The 18,564-nt window shown below is 41.7% G+C and overlaps 1 protein-coding gene across 1 annotated transcript in view; it reads right to left on the bottom strand.

Moving 5' to 3' along the window:
- Nucleotides 1-7,234: 7,234 nt before the first annotated feature.
- Nucleotides 7,235-18,564, bottom strand: part of cep162 (centrosomal protein 162) — a gene marked incomplete at its 5' end in the record, with an annotated part of 69,101 nt that continues 57,771 nt past the window's right edge. Inside the window, 6 exons of the mRNA XM_080740689.1 lie at nucleotides 7,235-7,687; nucleotides 8,698-8,832; nucleotides 12,505-12,603; nucleotides 13,316-13,457; nucleotides 16,540-16,771; nucleotides 17,817-18,078. Coding sequence (XP_080596815.1) covers nucleotides 7,499-7,687; nucleotides 8,698-8,832; nucleotides 12,505-12,603; nucleotides 13,316-13,457; nucleotides 16,540-16,771; nucleotides 17,817-18,078 — 1,059 coding nt within the window. The 3' untranslated portion in view covers nucleotides 7,235-7,498. The remainder of the gene's footprint in view (nucleotides 7,688-8,697; nucleotides 8,833-12,504; nucleotides 12,604-13,315; nucleotides 13,458-16,539; nucleotides 16,772-17,816; nucleotides 18,079-18,564) is intronic.

Here is an 18,564-nt window from a genome sequence, read left to right as displayed (position 1 = left end):
AGCAGCACAGCGGTGTCACAAAGTGCACAAGCAGAAGCATACCATATCCTGTATCTTGCCATTTTTAGTAGCAGTGTCAAATCAAAATTGTAAAAGAAGGCACACATATACAGTACATCTCCTCTGTTGGAGAAACCAGCTATAAGCCTATCCAAAATGTTCACTTTTCAGGAAGGAAGTCAGAAAGAAAAAACAAACAACTTACTGTAAGTTGGAGTAAGGTGGTTTGAGGGACAGTATGAGGATCCAATGGAGTTGCTTTTTACTACTTTTCATTCAACATTTGTAAAACCCACACACAGATGTCAAGGTGTCAGAGAAGATCCCAAAATCTTTCTACTTTGCCACAACCAACACCATCTTTTCAGGGTTGTGTACATTTTTACAGCAAAATTTGATTTAGTTTAGTTATAGTCTTTTGAATAAAATTCCATTTAGCTTTAGTCATATTGTAGTCACCTCGAAGGTTTTAGTTTTAGTCTAGTTTTAGTCAACTAAATCTATAGTTGATTTTGTCGTCAAAAATGTATTTTGGCAGGCCTTGATGGCATCGTACTGACTGATTTTACACTTGGTTGCCTGCTGACAATAGCCGATCTACAATCTCACAACACATTGCAGCGCAACTAGGGATGGTCCGATCAGGTTTTTTGGAACCGATCAGCGAGCACCGATCACAAAAGTTTGATCACCCGATACCGATCAATCACCGATCCGATCAAGTTATTATTTATATTTTCTAAATGTTAATGTTTTAACTTTAATTCATTCATTCACTCATGAATTCATTTATATATTTGCCTTATAGTTATTTACCAGCATTACTACGCATTACATACTGAACGGCTGGTTGATCGGATGCACCGATCAGATCGGATCGGTGAATTTACCTTTTGATCTAAACCACCGATTATCGCCGATCACGCTTTGATCGGCCCGATCCGATCCATTGCCGATTGATCGGTAACATCTCTAAGCGCAACGCGTTGTGAGCATGTAGATCTACTATTTTCAGAGCACAACGCCCAAGCGCAACCGAACATAAAATGACTTGTCTTTTGGTTCTACTGGATCTCTTCTCCACTACTTTAGTTTTTATTTAGTTTCCGTCAGTGAAAAAAGGTAGTCGACGAACATTTTTCGTTTCAGGGGCATGACTATATGGTATGGTATGGTGGTATGGTTGGATAGAGGACCTACCAACCATACCTCCATCTCTCCCATCACTGCAGGACGTGATACAAAAGCAGGTGCTTGAGAATCATAAAGAATCATTCTATAGCAACAAACAGTTTGTGATAATGCGATAACGGAACGCACTTAAGATGCCTCACACAGCCCAGCACTCACAGCTTGGATAGAGGTGTTTATTTTGATTGGAGATGAACAAAAGGACAACAAAAATAATTTGTAGTATCCAATCATTGCCAATCTCAGGGACCGCCAAGAGGCTTCATGCATATCTGATGCCAGTTTCAAATGAAAGCAGCAGAGCATTTGAGGACTACAGGCGGCGTGAAAGCAGAGGATTTTTACTGAAAATCAAAACATGGATTGTGTGTGTGGTTGTGGAACACGCCGGATGAAAGAAAGGATGGGAGGTTAGCAACCTCTAAAAGCTGTTCAATAGCACCGATTTATAAAAATGAAAAGAAAAAGTTTCTGCCTTACAGCGCCGATATATTGTAACAGACTGAGGCGGTGTATGAGAGCTTTGTAGGCGCAGCACGCACGCACGCACGCACGCACGCACGCACGCACACGCGCACACACACACACACACACACACACACACACACACACACACACAGCCTGTACTCGGCTGCCATCATTTGAACCTGGGATGAGTGGGATCAGATGTGTGTGAAGTCTCTTGGCGGTCCCCGAGATTGACAGTGGTTGGATATAAAAAAGAAAGAATAGTCATTTGTCTGTCTCATTGCTATTCGTGTTCTTCTGTCCATGTCCTCATCTACAAACAAAAGAAAAAACACTTTGCAAGCCGTGAGCACTGGGCTGCGCGAGGCATCTCAAGCACACAATCATTATCACACCATCATCACAGTTTGTTGCTAGAATGACTGCTTTCGGTCCCTTTATGATTATTTTTTTCCTTTTGTATCACGTCCTGCAGTGATGGGAGAGACAGGGAGCTCCCTGTGGCGTGCTGCCCACCTCACCATCACTTTTCACAGCAGTCGTAGGTCCTGGAAGCACTCTATCCAACCATAAAATAATTATACAGTGTTCTGTCTTCTCTCCCAAGCTTGACAAATAAAATCTGCCACAACAAAAGCTCCTTTAATGAAACACATAGTTGTTCATAATCTTCTAAACAAAAACAAAAAAACGTTTTTTAACCCATTTTTTCACCCAGTGCCAACTGCCTAAGCTGTAATCCCGGGCGCTACTCTCCCTCTGCCAACCTGGGGAGAGCCCCGAACTAAGCTCATACTTCCTTCAATGCATGAGGAGTGAGCAGGCCGCTTACCGCTTATCATCACCTGACAGGGGGTTTCCCCGGGGGGATGACGTGGAGGAGAGAACACTCCACGGCCCCAGTGTCCACATCCTCAGCAGGAATGGAACCCAGGACCTTCTACAGTCGCTGTGAGGCGACAGCGTTACCGACTGCGCATGTCGGTATAATTGAATGTATTATGTGACTGAATATACATTAAAACATGCTGTAGCCTACGCGTAACATGGTGTCTTATAAACCCATGAGGGTTGGGCACTTTGTGTGCAGGACAGAACATTTTTAAAAATAATAATAAGGCTCTCGGTTGTGGCAAAGTAGAACAAATCTTCTCTGACACCTTGAATCATTTGAAAATATTAGAATTCATAGACACAGTTTTTCCTCAAACTGTGGATAAAAATGACAGCTTAGAAATGTTTCTAAAATTATCTAAAACCAGGGGTCCAGTGCTGGCTTCAAAATGCACACTGCATTGTTCTTATGCACACAGACAATTTTCTATTTCAAATTATTGCTGTAGACCTATAATTACATGACTACTTATACCATAACCAGCTGGCTCACAACACTTGCGGTGACATGTTGTTAGCATGTAGATCTATTTTCTCAGAACCTTTGAATATTTTTGTCAAATGTACCACTGCATGCCTAGGAAAGGCATTCATAATGCGGACAGTCTTTTCTGTGGCAGTTCTAAAGCCAGTCTGTTTCTCTGCACAACCGAAGTTAGTCTAATTACCTGCTGAGAGCAGAACGCTGCCTTTGTTATCTACAAAGCGGAGCAGCTTGAAATGCCTTTTTTTTCTCTACTTCTCATGAATGATTCCGTTTCAACGTGGGACGCCCACTGACTGTACTCTGCCTCAAAGAACCTCCTGGGGTCCTTTGAGGCAGAGCACAAAAACGCAATGCAAAAGTAGCGAGAAAAAAAAGCTTCACTCCCCCCAGCTGCTAACACGTGCCCTGTGTGACATGTTTTGAGCTTGTAGATCGTCTATTTCCACTGTTAGTATAAGTTATTACATTTTTTATTTTGCTATTTGTCATATCTGTCCTGTGCACCTTTAAGAAGCCTAAAAGCCAAATTGTTCATAATGTTCCAATGTTCAAGGACAGAAACACAATTAAATCTTTAATCGCAATTATTTTAGATAATTAATCGTTAAGTATAGCCAGCCTAAAATGTCATAATCGTCACAGCCCTGGTCAGGCTCAAACATCTGTAGACTGTTTTCAGGGATGCAGCAGGGTTTTATGCAGATTCTCATTACTAGCACATTGTTGTGAAGGGATAACAAAAAATCCATTCAGGGGGATTTGAAGGGAATTTTTTAAACGCTACTTGATAAAATAATTTGACTCGAAACTAAAAACAAAACAAGTATTTTAGTCAGGGATCCACAAGGCCAAAAGCTCAAGGAATAGGGTTGAACCTGTGATGTCATGCCGTACTTTTTATTTCTGTTGTATCTATTAGTTTGGTCATTAAACAACTCATTTACTGCCATTTTGAATGCTCTACTTTCAGGGCTCCCCGCCAAGAGGTCTCCATAGACTTCCATGTAATTTATAGTGCACGGATCATGCACGCCCATGCACAGATGATGCACCATGTTTGTGCAGTTTGTTCACAGCTTTCAAACAAAAAAGTCCGATTGGAAATCCGTTCAGGCATTCATGAGATAGATGCCATTATGTTTTACATGTTATGTAAACAAAAATGGCTGCCCTGTTTGAAAGATGGGGTTGTATGGGGGTGAAACATGCAAAATCGCGATTGAAATCGTTTTAACTAGATTTAATGGGGTCCAAAAATAATTTTTCAAAAAAAAAAATTCAAAAAAAATAAAAAAATATTTTTTTTTCTTTCCATTTTCTAAGTAAAACTCGTCATACTCGTCATTGGCAGAGTGGACACACTTATATAACTCGTCAAACTCGTCATAAGCAGGGGATGAGTTAAGGTCCACAGAATGAGAGGCCTGCTCTGCCGGAAACATCGCAAAAAAAAAGTTATGGCCAATTGTATATTCACTGTCCCATTGACTCCACTATACAGGAAAAGAAAGATATTAAAAAATGAAAATGATCTTCTTTAAGTAGCATGTGAGGGGTCAAACTAGGGGTTCTTCATGATTCTGAATCCATTGCAAGCATTTGTTTTGCATGAAAAACAAAGTGATGAGCCATCAAAAAATCATCACTTTTCACAGTTTTGGGGGGCCGAAATATTTATTTTTTATAATCTTTTATTGTATTTAATAATTTTCATTTCCCCAAAAGATTAATAGAAATCAATGAAAAATGTTAGCGAAAAAACACGGCCTGCTCACGTATTCGGAGGGTGTCAGGAGTCACCAGAAAAAAAAGGACAGTTGTTTTCATTGAATCTATCATGGTTAAAATGGAGTTTTAAGTTACCATGGGTTTGTATAGGAAGGTCCTGGAAGGGGGAACATTGGGGGAAAAGAATATCAGATATCTAAATACCGAAACTGTCCTGGGTGTTCCCGAGAGCCTGATTAGACGATAAAATGACAAAAAGTATTTTTTAAAGTGAAATATCCCTTTAAGGAATTTGTGAAACGACCAGTGTAGCAAAAAACGTACATAAAATGTATTTATTGTACATTAAATAAATGAAACACTAATTTAAACTATTAGAGATTATACAAATTGTATAAAAGATGGCATAACTGTAAAAAACTAGATTCCAAAAGTCCCTTGGAAAAATAAAAATATATACATATAACAAAATCTAAGAGTGTGATTGTCCAGAAGATAAAATTACTGGTTTGAACACAGACCAAATGTCTGGAATTAAAGTGCAATGTGCACTTTGATGGAGGTTTGGGATAATTACCTTGCCATGATGCAACTCCAAATATTGGTGAGATATATCTTCAATAGTTCTCTTCAAATGGCTCTTTGATTTACATTGCACGGTGAAACAGCTCTCAAAGTCGCTCTTTTGGCAGCACATAAACAAGCACAAACAAAATTGATTCTGCCAATATAAATAAATATCACATAACCCAGTATGGCAGTCTGGTATTTAACCCATTTAGGCTTGAACACATTATGACGCAATATTTTATGCTTTAAATATAAAAAAATAGCATATATCGGTGCCGCGCTGCGAGCTTGTAGATCTGCTATTTTTGAAAAATCGTGAAAATTAGAATTTTGACCCGATTCTATAAGTGTCTTTTGAATCCTTCTAAGATTTTTGGAAAAAACCTATGTTTCTATGTCAGCAATCTGGCTAGCCATCGTCAAAGAAAAGGTCCTTTTCACTTAGCTCCAGTTCAGTTAGTCTGTTCTTGAGAGACTACTGTGTCAGTGGTTCTCAAACCTTTTCATGTGACCCGCATCTCAAAATATTTAGTTCCACGGACCACCCAGAAGCAAAATTTGAGTTACAACCGTTCGCTTTGAAAATACATATATTCAAAGATTTGCACACATTTTCATGACTTTTTCAAAAATAGCAGATCTACAAGCTCGCAGCGCGGCACTCGGTGCCGTGCTGTGAGCTTGTATATCTGCTATTTTTCACTGGTTAAAGCAGTCAATAATTCTAGGCCTAAATAAATTCATTGTATTTCTCTTCATGCTGGTTGATCTGGAAGTAGCGCAGCTCATAACTCTCCTTGGTGTTGGCCACAATGAGCAGCCAGTCACCAAGATTGTTCTTCTGCAGATAATAGTGTTACGTTAAATGTGCAAAAACAAGCGACGTTGAGAGCTGTAATCACCACTGTGTATTGTAAGTAAATGAAGAGACTATTTTGGAATATCAATTTCAAATCAACAGAGTAACTATTGAAGATAATAATCTCTCTGCAATATTTGGAGTTGCATCAAGGCAAGTTAGTATAGATACACAACCCAAACCTCTACTTACGGTAAGTGCCATCATGCTTTAACCACTTAAACCCCATTGACCGGAGTCCCTCTGCACCGAAGTCTGACGCCATCTACGCATCCTACCTGGGTCAAGTTTTCCCCCCCCCCGTTCTCAATTCCCATAGACGTGTTTAATGTCATATAAGAACTGTGTTCCAAAAATAAACAAATGAGCTAGGTGGTTTGACGCATAATCATGAAGCATCAACTGATGGCAAGAAATTGACAATTACAGCCACCAAATTAATTATTAAATATGAGTGACTCATTATCGTAAACGGTATAGAGCCAACTCCCTGACAATAGCGCCAGGACAATGTATTTAATTTTGGACCCCAATTCGTATACGAGACGATTATAAGATTAAATGATTTAATCTCGAAGAACGAGTGGCGTCAGGACTTCTGTACTCTATATGGTACAAGTGACTACGTTTTCCGTTATTGTGGGGAAGGAAGGATTTAGGTGAAAATAGCCAATCGACAAGCTCACAATGCGTCGCAGACGCGTTGTGAGCTTGGCGATCTCCTATTTTCTAGCTACTCCCCCACAATAAGGATGCTGGGGTTTAAAGTGGTTGAGAGTGTGTATGCCAGGGTTCCCCAATAGGCGGCCCGCGGGTCATTTGCGGCCCGCGGGGGGCTACTGTCTGGCCCACACCAACCCCAGTAATAATGGTGGTATAAGAGCAGCATCAACACTAGTATATCGTCCTTGTCAGGTGGAAATCTCGTATCTCCAAATTTGTACGTTCTTTCGCAAATCATACAAGGCCGTCGCACAAAAGTAGTGAAAACAGCAGATCTACAAGCACACAACGCCTCGCACCGCGAGGCGTTGTGTGCTTGTAGATCGTCTGTTTTCATTAGTTAAAATATTTTTTAAAATGAGAAATTCAAAATGAACGGTTTTGGACATACAAGATTTTCACCCCACAACGACGATATCTGAACTGTCGCTGGAGTAGCAGGAACGCCACCGTCGCCCCCTGCAATGTTGTGGCCCTCTGCTTGGTACCCTAGACATGATTCGGCCCTTGGGGAAAACTAATTGGGGAACCCTGGTGCATGTCCTCAACTCTTCCAGGTGAAGGGGACAGCGGTGGCATTAGGAGGACAGGGGGGGAATCACCACTCCTTGTCTCTGCAGCTCTCGCAGGATGTCCAGGATAGAGTCCAGCTCCAGACGGAAGGCCTCCAGCTCCTTGCCCTTGCTCTGGGCCAGTAGCCTCCAGCGCTCTGCCCCTCGCTCCGACTGGTGGTCAGCCACAGCCACCTGTCTCGTCTGGCTGACCAGCTGGAGAGATGGAGAGAGAGAAAGGGTTAGATTTACTGAGAATCTCAGACATCGTTAAATCATTGTTGTCGCCAAGATACTTTCGTCTGCTCGTGGTGTAATCTCAGCGGGGGGTTCCAGAAGAAGGACTGATTTATTTAACAGGTTCAGCATACATTAATCAACATTTCTGTTCTCACATCCATGAAAATGATCTCATTTTCATCTGTAGTCCATTAGCAGGCTGTTAAAAGTGGTGATATACAATACTAGTATACATACTGTAGTACAGGAGACAGAACAATTACAGTAAAATATGAAAGATTACACCAGTGAAAAGAAAAGCTGATAATCACCCGTTAATACAAGCTTCGTTCGTAAGCTATCTCTTAAGGTTGAATTTGAAAGAAAAATAATTGGTGGTATTGTTGATTTTCAGCCAGGGGCAATTAAGGTCATACCGAATGAAGTTGTGCATAATACAAACTTTCAGGCTCATCGTTTGTGTAGTGCAGTCAATCAGGCAGACGTACATGGGCTGAGAATCCACAATTGAATGTTCTGTTCAGTTAAATCTATTTCTCCTTGACTTAGCCACTGAACTTGCATTGAATGTTTTTTTCTTTTGTTAATTAGCTTGTGTCTAAGGCATTCTGGACATTGCATGAGGAGACATGACATGGTCATAAAAAAACATGTTGGAATTCATTTAATTGATGAATGTCATTTTCTTTCTTTTCCTTTTTTAAATCTTTTGAAATGTATATATTTTTTCAATGGAATACAAAAAGAAAAGGCGGTTATTTACTCCGACCCATACAATTGGTCTGCTATAGTAACTACTTTTGCTCTGGCAAAAAGTAGTTACTATAGCATCAAAAGCACTTTAACCAGTGTAACCCGAATTCATACTTCAGCTATCCGAACGGAACCGGAGTTGGTTCCATTTGTACACACTGAGGGTTATGGCGTTCCTTGAAATGAAAAGGTGTGAGAACCAGGGGTGTGTAGAGAGTCATATCAGTGTTTACCTGCTGCAGCTCCTTCTCCCTCTGGGCATGTCGGAGGGCCATGCTCTGGATCTTTCTCTCCAGGGAGAGGAAGTGTTTGAGCTCCGGACTGTGGGCCTCTTTGGCTTGCTTCAGTTCCCCCAGCAGCCTGGTGAGCTACAGGTAGGGTGGGAATGGATAGGAGGAGGTGACAGGATTAGGGCTGGGAATCTTCTCCTATCTCACGATTCGATTTTTTTCCTCCATCACATTATGTTAAAAATAAATAGAAATATTAAACTTTAATTTTATTCGTAAACCAGTAAAAGGGACAAGGACGGAATTCAATTGTAACATCATTGTGATGTCAGATCAGGTAGCTATATCCTTCTGCTGAGCTGGGATGAGGCACGCACCTGCAGGTTTTAATAGTAAATGCAACCTACTGTACGGTTGCAACAAACACTGCAAGCAAACATGAAGATCGCATGAGAGTGATTCTTGAACCAATTGGGTTCAGCAGTGCTTATTTTGGTTCATTCAATATCAAACGAGTGCCCACGCCGAACAGAACCACGCCTGAGAGAAACCAATTATTTACAGGAGGAGTTATATAACTGGCTTCTTCCTCTGCGCTGGAAATTTCGATGGAAAGCATTTTTTGAGTTCCGTGACTCATGAATTTTTCATGGTTTGAACTGCCCCGGAGCTGTCCTCAGTCAAGACACTGTGCAAATGGAATTTCTAACCTGACTATGAGCGTCCGTCCATGTTGAGGTTGCCAAGTACCCTGACCCACTCGGAGGTCACATACTGTAGAACCATATAAAGTAAAAACTAAATCAGGCAAGGCGGCGGCTCTGAATCAAGTTCCAGTCACTGCATTGCGTATTTTTCATCTACGCAAAGAAGTTTTCTGTTTAGCTTTCAAATACCAAAATTATTTGTCTTCATACAACATGCATTACCATCTCAAATAATTAATGAATCTTAGCTCTGCATGGAAGATTGACATCAAACATGTCATTATATCGGTTGAAATCATTTGGGGCATACAGTATAATGTTATGTTGTTATTAACTCTTTGAGTGCCACCCTAGTCACCACTAGAGGGCGCCCAGTGGCCATAGAAAATCCCATAGAGATATGCTGGTATATGCAGAAGCCCTGCAGCCATGACTTGCCTGAACACTTTCCTTTGTGCATGTACAGGAAGAGGATGAAGTTAGCTTGAAGTTAGCTATTGGCTACCAAGCATTTTAGAAGCCTTATTTTCGTCAACTTAGCCATGATTAAACCTTGCACACCTCATGCATGGGAAAAAAACAGAGAAGAATGAGCTCTAAAAAATCCAATGCAATCCTGGATTGCATTGGAGTGGATTTGTGCAGTTTGTTCACAGCTTTCAAACAAAAAAATCCGATTGGAAATCCGTTCAGGCATTCTTGAGATAATCGCCATTATGTTTTACATGTTATGTAAACAAACATGGCTGCCCTGTATGTTAGATGGGGTTGTATGGGGGTGGAACATGCAAAATCGCGATTGAAATCATGTTCACTAGATTTGATGGGGTCCAAAAAAAAAAAAAAAAAATTCAAAAAAAAAATTTTCATTTTTTTTTTTTTTTTTTTTTTAAAGCCGAACTAGTTCGGGATCGGCACTCTGCGATACGCTAATAAAGCCGAACTAGTTCGGGATTGGCACTCAATGAGTTAATAAAGTTGTTTTTGTATTTTTTGTTTTGTTGTAAGCAGTACCAAGAAAAAGGCTAAATTAATTGGATGTATTATTATTGTTATTGTTAACTGTGTCCCAAATAATGAATATGCTCTAAAAGGGAGAAAACATATGTCTCATTTCAGCTGGAATTCAATTAAATTTAGTCTGGCATCTGTGATACTGAAGCATGTAATCAGGCTGTATCCCTAGGCTGTATGATGTGAGTGAGGCAATTAAATCAAGTACTGTAATCTAAATATAAATCAGAGGAACTTTACTTTACTGGATTATTTTCCATTTTCAGTACATTTACGAGGGAAAGCGAATACAATTCCCGGCACCGGCGACGCTGCCGCGGCAGGTGCCGGCCGTTACCTAACCCTAACCATAACCCTAACCTTAACCTCAGTAAAACTATGTGCCGACGGTCCTACCTGCCGGTCCGTGCGGCGGCCGCCGTCCTACCTGCCGGTCCGTGCGGCGGCCGCCGGTCCTATCTGCCGGTGCGTGCGTTCGAACTGCCGGTCCTGTTCTGTGCCTGTCGCGGCAATTCCGTGGCAGACGCCGGTGCCGGGAAGTGTATTCGTACTTTCTCCACCACATCTCGGAGGCAAATATTTTATTTTTACTATACTACAATTATTTGAAAACGTATTACAAAACATGCATTAGCCACTGTATCCCTATATACTTTGTTATCTTGCGCTGTAAGCTTGTAGATCTGATATTCTCAAAATACTTTTTATACATTTTGAACATAAGACATTCTGCATAATGAGCACTTTTACTTTTTGTACTTTTAGTACATTTTGATGCCAATACTTTTGTACTTCTACTCAAGTGAATTTTGAATACCAGATGTTTACTTACTGTTTACAGTATTTCTGCATTGCAGTATTGATACTTTTACTTAAGTAAAACATTCAAGTAGTTTCCAGACAACAATAGAGACCTTTGCAGAGTTTGCAGATGACACCACGGTGGTGGGGCTCATCTCGGGGGGAGATGAGTCCGCTTACCGGGACGAGGTGGTGAAGTTGTCGGAGTGGTGCGCAGAGAACAATCTGGCCCTGAACACCTCTAAAACCAAGGAGCTAATAATTGACTACAGGAGGAATAAGACAGACATTTTGCCCCTGGTCATTAGCGGGGAATGTGTGGAGAGAGCTTCCGACTTCCGTTTCCTTGGTGTTCATCTAGACGACAACCTGACCTGGAGCACAAACACCAATTCCATCATGAAGAAGGCACAGCAGAGACTGTACTTACTGAGAACACTCAGAAATAACAACCTGGCACAGGATCTGCTAGTGTCCTTTTATCGGTGTACTGCATCTGCGTGTGGTTTGGCAGCTGCACAGCCGCAGAGAGGAAGGCGCTCCAGCGAGTTGTTAAGTCCGCCGAGAGGATCATCGGCTGCCCCCTTCCCTCCCTGGCCGACCTGTACAGCTCCCGCTGTCTCAGGAAGGCCAACAGCATCCTTAAGGACCCATCCCATCCCGGACACTGTCACTTTGACCTGATGCCCTCGGGCAGACGTTTTAGAGCCATGAAGGCAAGAACAAATAGGCTGAAGGACAGTTTTTACCCCAGTGCTGTAGCGGCGCTTAATGTGCAGCTGTGTACTAGCACTAGAGTAGGGTAGAGTCACTGGACACTTTATTGAGTCACTGGACTCTTTGCTAGAATACGGGTCCCCTTTTTATTTTATTGTCTTGATGTCGTTCTTTATGTTTGTTTTGTTTGTTTGTTTTGGTTCTTTATATTTTAAATTATTTGTCTGTATAAACGCACTTTAGGGGTTGCACCAATTTCGTTGTTTTTAAACTCGTTTTTAACTTGTTTATGTAACAATGACAAATAAAGTTTCATATATATAGACTCAGAGCGACTCAGACCTATCTCCCCGACTCCCTCCCCAAGTTCATAATTTTAATGAATGTAGAATTGTGTGCAGGATGTAGTTTGCTGCAAATTAGGTGACTTAATTTAATCTACTTTAAAACAAAAATACTCTCTCACACACTTCTGCCAGTGATCAACCTCCCCTGTGCCAATGTTGGCACCCGTGCCTAAGGTTGCCTATCCCTGCTGTAGAGGCTCACTGGGTGGTCGGACGAAAGGTACCTGGTTCTGCAGAGTGTCTTCTCGAACCCTGGACACCGCCAGTGCATCTCTGGTCCCCTGCAACTCTTTCACCCGCTCTCGCAACTGCTGCAGCACAACCTGCAGATCAGATGATCAGAGACACCGGTCAGGGTAATCACTTGAACCCTACATACACCCTCCTTTTATCCCTCTACAATGCAACTATTAGATTAGGCAAGGGGCCACAATTGTAAAATGAGTTGAAGTCGAGGGCCACAAGACTGTATTTGTGGTTAACCGTATGGCCATTTGTTGATGCTATAACAATGGTCATATTATGTCCATTTTCGTCATTTATTAGGGCCTGCTTCACATTGCATTAAATGGCACAGAAATGATCTTATCAAACATCAAAATGCACACATCTTATGCGTTTTGATGTTTGATAAAATCATTTCTTTATAATGCACAGGCTTTGACTTGGATATTGAGAAAAGAGGATGAAGATATTTCAGCGTGTTCTGTGCAAGAGTCCTTGGCATGGAAGCACCTTTGTGAGAAGAGTGGTAGTGGCAGGCTGGCAAGGTGAAAGTCTTTACAGTACACCACTCAAAACTGGTTGAAAGATATTATTCTGAAAGTAGTAAGAAGTACTAGACAACACTTCATCCAGACTGACTCACAGTAGGCAAGAACAACCCAAGGTAATACATGAATAAATACACATTAAGTTAACTCCATATACTTTTCTTCAGTGCATAATATGATGTAAGCTACTGTAACACTTAACTTGACCTAAGTGAATTTCTTATGGGTAACTAACTTTTACAATGCTGCTACTTGCAAGTACCTCTTGTGTGGCCAGCTTATTGGTCAGTTCAGCCACTTTGGAATGGGAGTGTCCCAGGGCGTGGCTGGCACACAGCTGCTGCAGCTCCCTCTGGTGGTCACTCTTCAGAATGGCCAGCTGCTCTGCTGAGTGCTCCTTCAGGCTGCAGACAGTTTACACTTTAGACATTTAGCAGACGCTCTTAATCCAGAGCGATTTACAATAAGCAAGGTAATACATCAATACAATAAGCAAGGTAATAAATACATCAATACATCAATTGCACAGAAATATCAATCTAGAAAAAATAACGTAGGTAGACCAAATCAGTAAAAAACGTTATATAAAACCTAAGAATACTATCTAGCTTTCATGTATGGTCATTGATTGAGGGTAGGCGAGTGCTATGGTAAGTGCTATGGGCTTAGGTGGAGTCTGAAGAGGGGAGTCTTCAATCAGGTCACAGCTGAAGCTAGGGAGTGAGTCAGTCGTTCTAAGTGCAACAGGGAGTTTATTCCACAGTTTGGGAGCCAGGAGGGCAAATTATCTAGGACGATTGGATTTTTGTCCTGGGGTTTTTAGCGAGGGTTCTGTCAGCATCCCTGTGTTAGCTGATCTGAGTGAGAGACAGAGACAGACAGAGTGAACCAGACAAGACATCAAGATGCCTCGTGTCTGTGCTCTGGTGTCTGATCTGATGGTTTAGTTAGTGTGCTTGCCTCTGCAGGGAAACCAGACTATAATAGTACTTGTTCGACGTTATTCTTTCCATCCATGTAAAACTTTATTTTGCCCCGCTACTCCTCAGTTTTGGTGGCACGCACTTGGGCCATATGTCAAATTGACCGTCTTCATCGGAGAACGTGCAGTTTGCTGAGAGATACGTTATATAGTTTAATTTAAATGTATTTATTTGTGAATTAATAGGACTACACCATGAATTCAAATTTGTATGTATTTTTTGGGTGTCCCACCAGCACGTTCTATCCTCACAGAGTCCTATTTCTATCTTTCTCAGTTTATGGGCAGATCTATGTAAGCAGGTCTCAGAACGGGCTGTCTGATTTTAGGTCTGATTGTGACATAACAATCGGGACCTACTGCTGTGCTGAGTGGGTGTTGGGGAGGGGTGGGCAGGCCTGGGAAGGAGGCAGGAGGAGCTGGGGGAGAGTTGGGGAGGGGTGGGCAGGCCTGCTGAGCAGGAGATGGGGAGGAGTGTGAATCCATTGCAAGCATTTGTTTTGCATGAAAAACATTCCTTGGGCTAAAAACGGACCCCTCAAAAGTGTGAAAAATGATGACTCTTCACTAAACCAGTTTTGTCGAGACGTTTTAGCCCAAGGAATGTTTTTTTGTGGAAAACAAATGCTTGCAATGGATTCAGAATCATTATAAAACCCTCGTTTGACCCCTCACAGTGAATGGGCCCAAACTTTCAACGGCTGTCAAAGATTTTGCCCGCATTTTTGCGAGGGGCATGGGAGATCAATTTGTTATTTAACCTTCATATTTGACAAAACCACTGACAAACGGACCATCGCTCTCCACGGTCACGGAAGTATCGGAAGCAACTCGAGGACCGTTGGTCCCCAACGCTACTTACAATGAAGTCTATATTCAAGCATTGTTTGACTACTCTGCTCCAACTTTCTACTGTTTCTCGAAGAGGTTTAGAGCAATTAAATAAAGTGTGTGTGTGTGTGTGTGTGTGCAGCTGACTGAACATATAAAACCACTGGAGACAGTCTTGCTGCCTGGAAGTGGCTGTAGCCGAACAAATTGACATTTCCCATTGATTCAACCGTGCCCTTTTCTTCATAATTCTCATTAAATAAAGTTCTGGGAAATCCTTTTCCTTATCTTTTTTTTTTTTTGCAAATGTATTTGATATTTCTGCATTTAATCATGCCAATTGCCATTGGCAAACCTAAACTTTTCAGTCTGTGGAGGGTGTAAACCAGGGGACTTCAACGTTTTTCATGCCAAGGACGCCTTAGCTGAGAGAGAGATGGAGCAGGGACCCTGACTACATGGATTCATGTTAAATGTGTGTTTTCAGACATTTAACGACTTAAAAAAAAAAACTCAATACTTTGTAAACTTGACCTTTGACTCTCTGTTCTTGGTCTGCTTTTCCCTCCCTGTGTACGCCAAACCTCTTTGACGAAAATAGACGAACTAGATCTGCTATTTTCGGGTAATGTTCTGGGTTCTACCCAGAATAGGGATCCGAGGGTTCAAGTGGTTAATGTAAAAATACAATTTAAATAAAGTCCCTATCACACAAAGATTGGCAGCCTCCCTGACCCCTTGTTAACACTTAAGTTGCAATCAATTAAATCTCTTTGAAGGTCCAAGATGCCATGGTCTCCATAGACTTCCATGTAATTCATAGTGCGCGGATCGTGCACGCCCATGCCTAGATCATGCACCACGTGTGTGCACGCTGTTCACAGCTTTCAAACAAAAAAAGATCTGCTTGGAAATCCGTTCAGGCATTCATGATATAGCAGCCATTATGTTTTCTTCAGATGTAAACAAACATGGCTGCCATGTTTGAAAGAATGGGTTGGTATGGGGGTTAAACATGCAATTTCGCGATCGCGATCATGCCTATTACATTTCTGGAGGTCCAAAAAACATTTTTGGATTTTTGTTTTACCAATACAAACTCGGGAAACTCGGGGTTGGCAACAGAAGTGTTAACACTTATTTTAAACAAAGAAAATCTCTTACCCTACCTTTAAATGTTTTTAACTGCTTCTTTACCCCTGTGCCACCCAGATGCCCCATTTTCCTCCCAACGTCTGCCATAACATCCTGTACTGTTGTTACCAGGGATGGGAGGATAAGCGATAATATCGTTTATCATGATAAAAAACACTCACGATAATCGTATCATGGAGATTTCATTTTTCGTGAAATGGTCGTCCGTCATGCACTGGGATCAATTCACCTTTTTTTTGCAGAGCAGCATATCCATTTTATCTATTGGTAAAACGCACTTATAATATACGTACTTTATAAGATCTTTTTTTCACACTCTACCAAATATCTTTGCCAAAAAATAGCCGATCTACAAGCTCACAACGGATCACGTTGCAACGCGTTGTGAGCTTGTAGATCTGCTATTTTTTGGCAAATGTTCCGGCCCAGGTTAATAGATGTTGGTGATAATCACGATTTCTTTGGTCAACAATAATCGTGACATGACATGTTCATATCGTCCCATCCCTGGTTGTCACCTGCACAGCTCAGCCTGGGCCTGCGAGGCGGCGGCCTGCAGCTCAGCCGCCCGCTGCTCCGAGTGCAGCCGCAGCTGCTCCAGGCTCTCCCTCAGGCCCTCGTTCTCCTGCAGCACCTCGGTGATGTGGCTCCCAGAGAACTCCGTGGGCTGGTAGGCCTTCTCGTACTGGGCGGGCGGGAACGTGGTCTCCTCCTCCTCCCCAGCGACTCCCTCCTCCCTCCCGGGATGAGCTGCCCAGAGGAAGAGGAGTCTTGTTATTAGGCCATTTAGGCCTGAACGCAAATCTGGGTCGCTTTAGATTTGAACCACTTTAACCATTATTTTGTGCTTTAACTATTAAAAAACAGCAGATATACAAGCTCACAGCATGAACATTTGTGCAAGTCTTTGAATATTTTTTACCCGATTCTATAAATGTCTTCTAAATCCTTCTTCTAAATCAGTTGTTCTCAAACTTTTTCATGTCCCCCAAAATGACATGTACTTGGCCACGGACCCCCATCTCAAAATATGTTGTTCCAGGGACCAACCAGAAGCAAACATTTGAGTTACAAATGTTCACTTTTTGAAGATAACGTATATTTACTCAAGTACACAGTACTTTTTTGAGTAATCTTTTTTACTTTACTGGAGTATTTCCAGTTTTTGGAAACTTCTACTCTACTCCACTACATCTTAGAGGAAAATATTTTACTTTTTACTCCACAACAATTATTTTAAAACTTTAGTTACTAGTTACTTTATAGATTTAGATTATTATTACAAAACATACAATAACCATTTTACTATATACATTTGAAAATAGCTGATCTACAAGCTCACAATGCTATTCTTTTGTACATTTGAAAACTTTGGAGACATTCTGCATAATGAGTACGTTGCAATTTTGGTACTTTAAAGTACATTTTGTTACCAATACTTCCGAACTTTTACTCAAGTGAATTTTCAAGTCCGGACTTTGACTCGTAACAGAGTATTTCTGCATTGCCGTACTGATACTTTCACTAAAGTTACTTAAAGTAACCACTGGCCAGTGGTCTCATACACATTGGTTATAACAGGGTTCTCAAAGTGGATTCCAGGGACTCTGTGGGTTCCATTAGGGTGGTCTAAATTGACCCATACAAGTCTGTAACTCTGACAGCATACATTTATATGTTGTCAAGAGTTAAGTGGAAGTTTGAGAAACAATGGGTTCAACAACAGGCCAGACCTGGCTGTATTACATCAACACAGCAATTACAAAAAAAGCAAGAATGGGAGTACTTTTCCCACCACTGTTAGACAGGGCACCCTGCCGCCGGGCGTCCCCAGAGCGTGCGTCGGGGCGTCTGAGTCCAGGCCCGGACAGCAGGCTGCTCCTCCTCTCCCTCTGCAGACGCTCCACCGTGCGGCTCAGCTCCTGGATGGAGCGGGTCTTGGCGGCCAGCTCCTGGTTGAGTCGCTCGATGCGGACGCCGAACGCTTCCTCGGCCTGCCGCTGGTGTCTGGAGGGACTGCGCTGGACTCTCTCTGCAGACTCTTTGGGCTGGGCCTGCTGCATGCAGTTATTATTTATTTCTTTGCCAAATACTTTACTCAAACAACTACTAACGCAATTGTGTCACGTTTGTTTGGATATGAGCAAAAACATTATTAGACCACGTTTATCTTTCCTAGACCATCCGGTTGTGGAATTCAATTTCATTTTCTGAATGAAACTGAAATTGAATTCTATGATGGGTGATTTACCAGGCTTTGGTTTATCTACTATGCCATCTGTCTCTGAGAGAAGCACACACATTCTGGCAAAAAGAACGTAGTGAGTCACAGAGACATTTTCTTTTAGCAATTATTAACCACTTAATTAGCCCTATACTGTATATTTCACCTTATGACGAATAGTGGAACATATGCGATCTACAAGCTCACAGTGTGACATATTGTAGCTTGTAGATCTGCTCTCTTGGGGGGAAATGAAAGTAAAAAGAAAACTTTGCCCAACGGTTTAAAGTGGTTAATTTATACTAGTAAGACACCTGAG

Source organism: Nannobrachium achirus (genome assembly GCF_963921795.1).
Source record: "Nannobrachium achirus genome assembly, chromosome: 2".
Classification (NCBI taxonomy): Eukaryota; Metazoa; Chordata; class Actinopteri; order Myctophiformes; family Myctophidae; genus Nannobrachium; species Nannobrachium achirus.
Note: the sequence above shows the minus strand (reverse complement) of the source record. Positions and strands in the feature narration are given on the sequence as shown.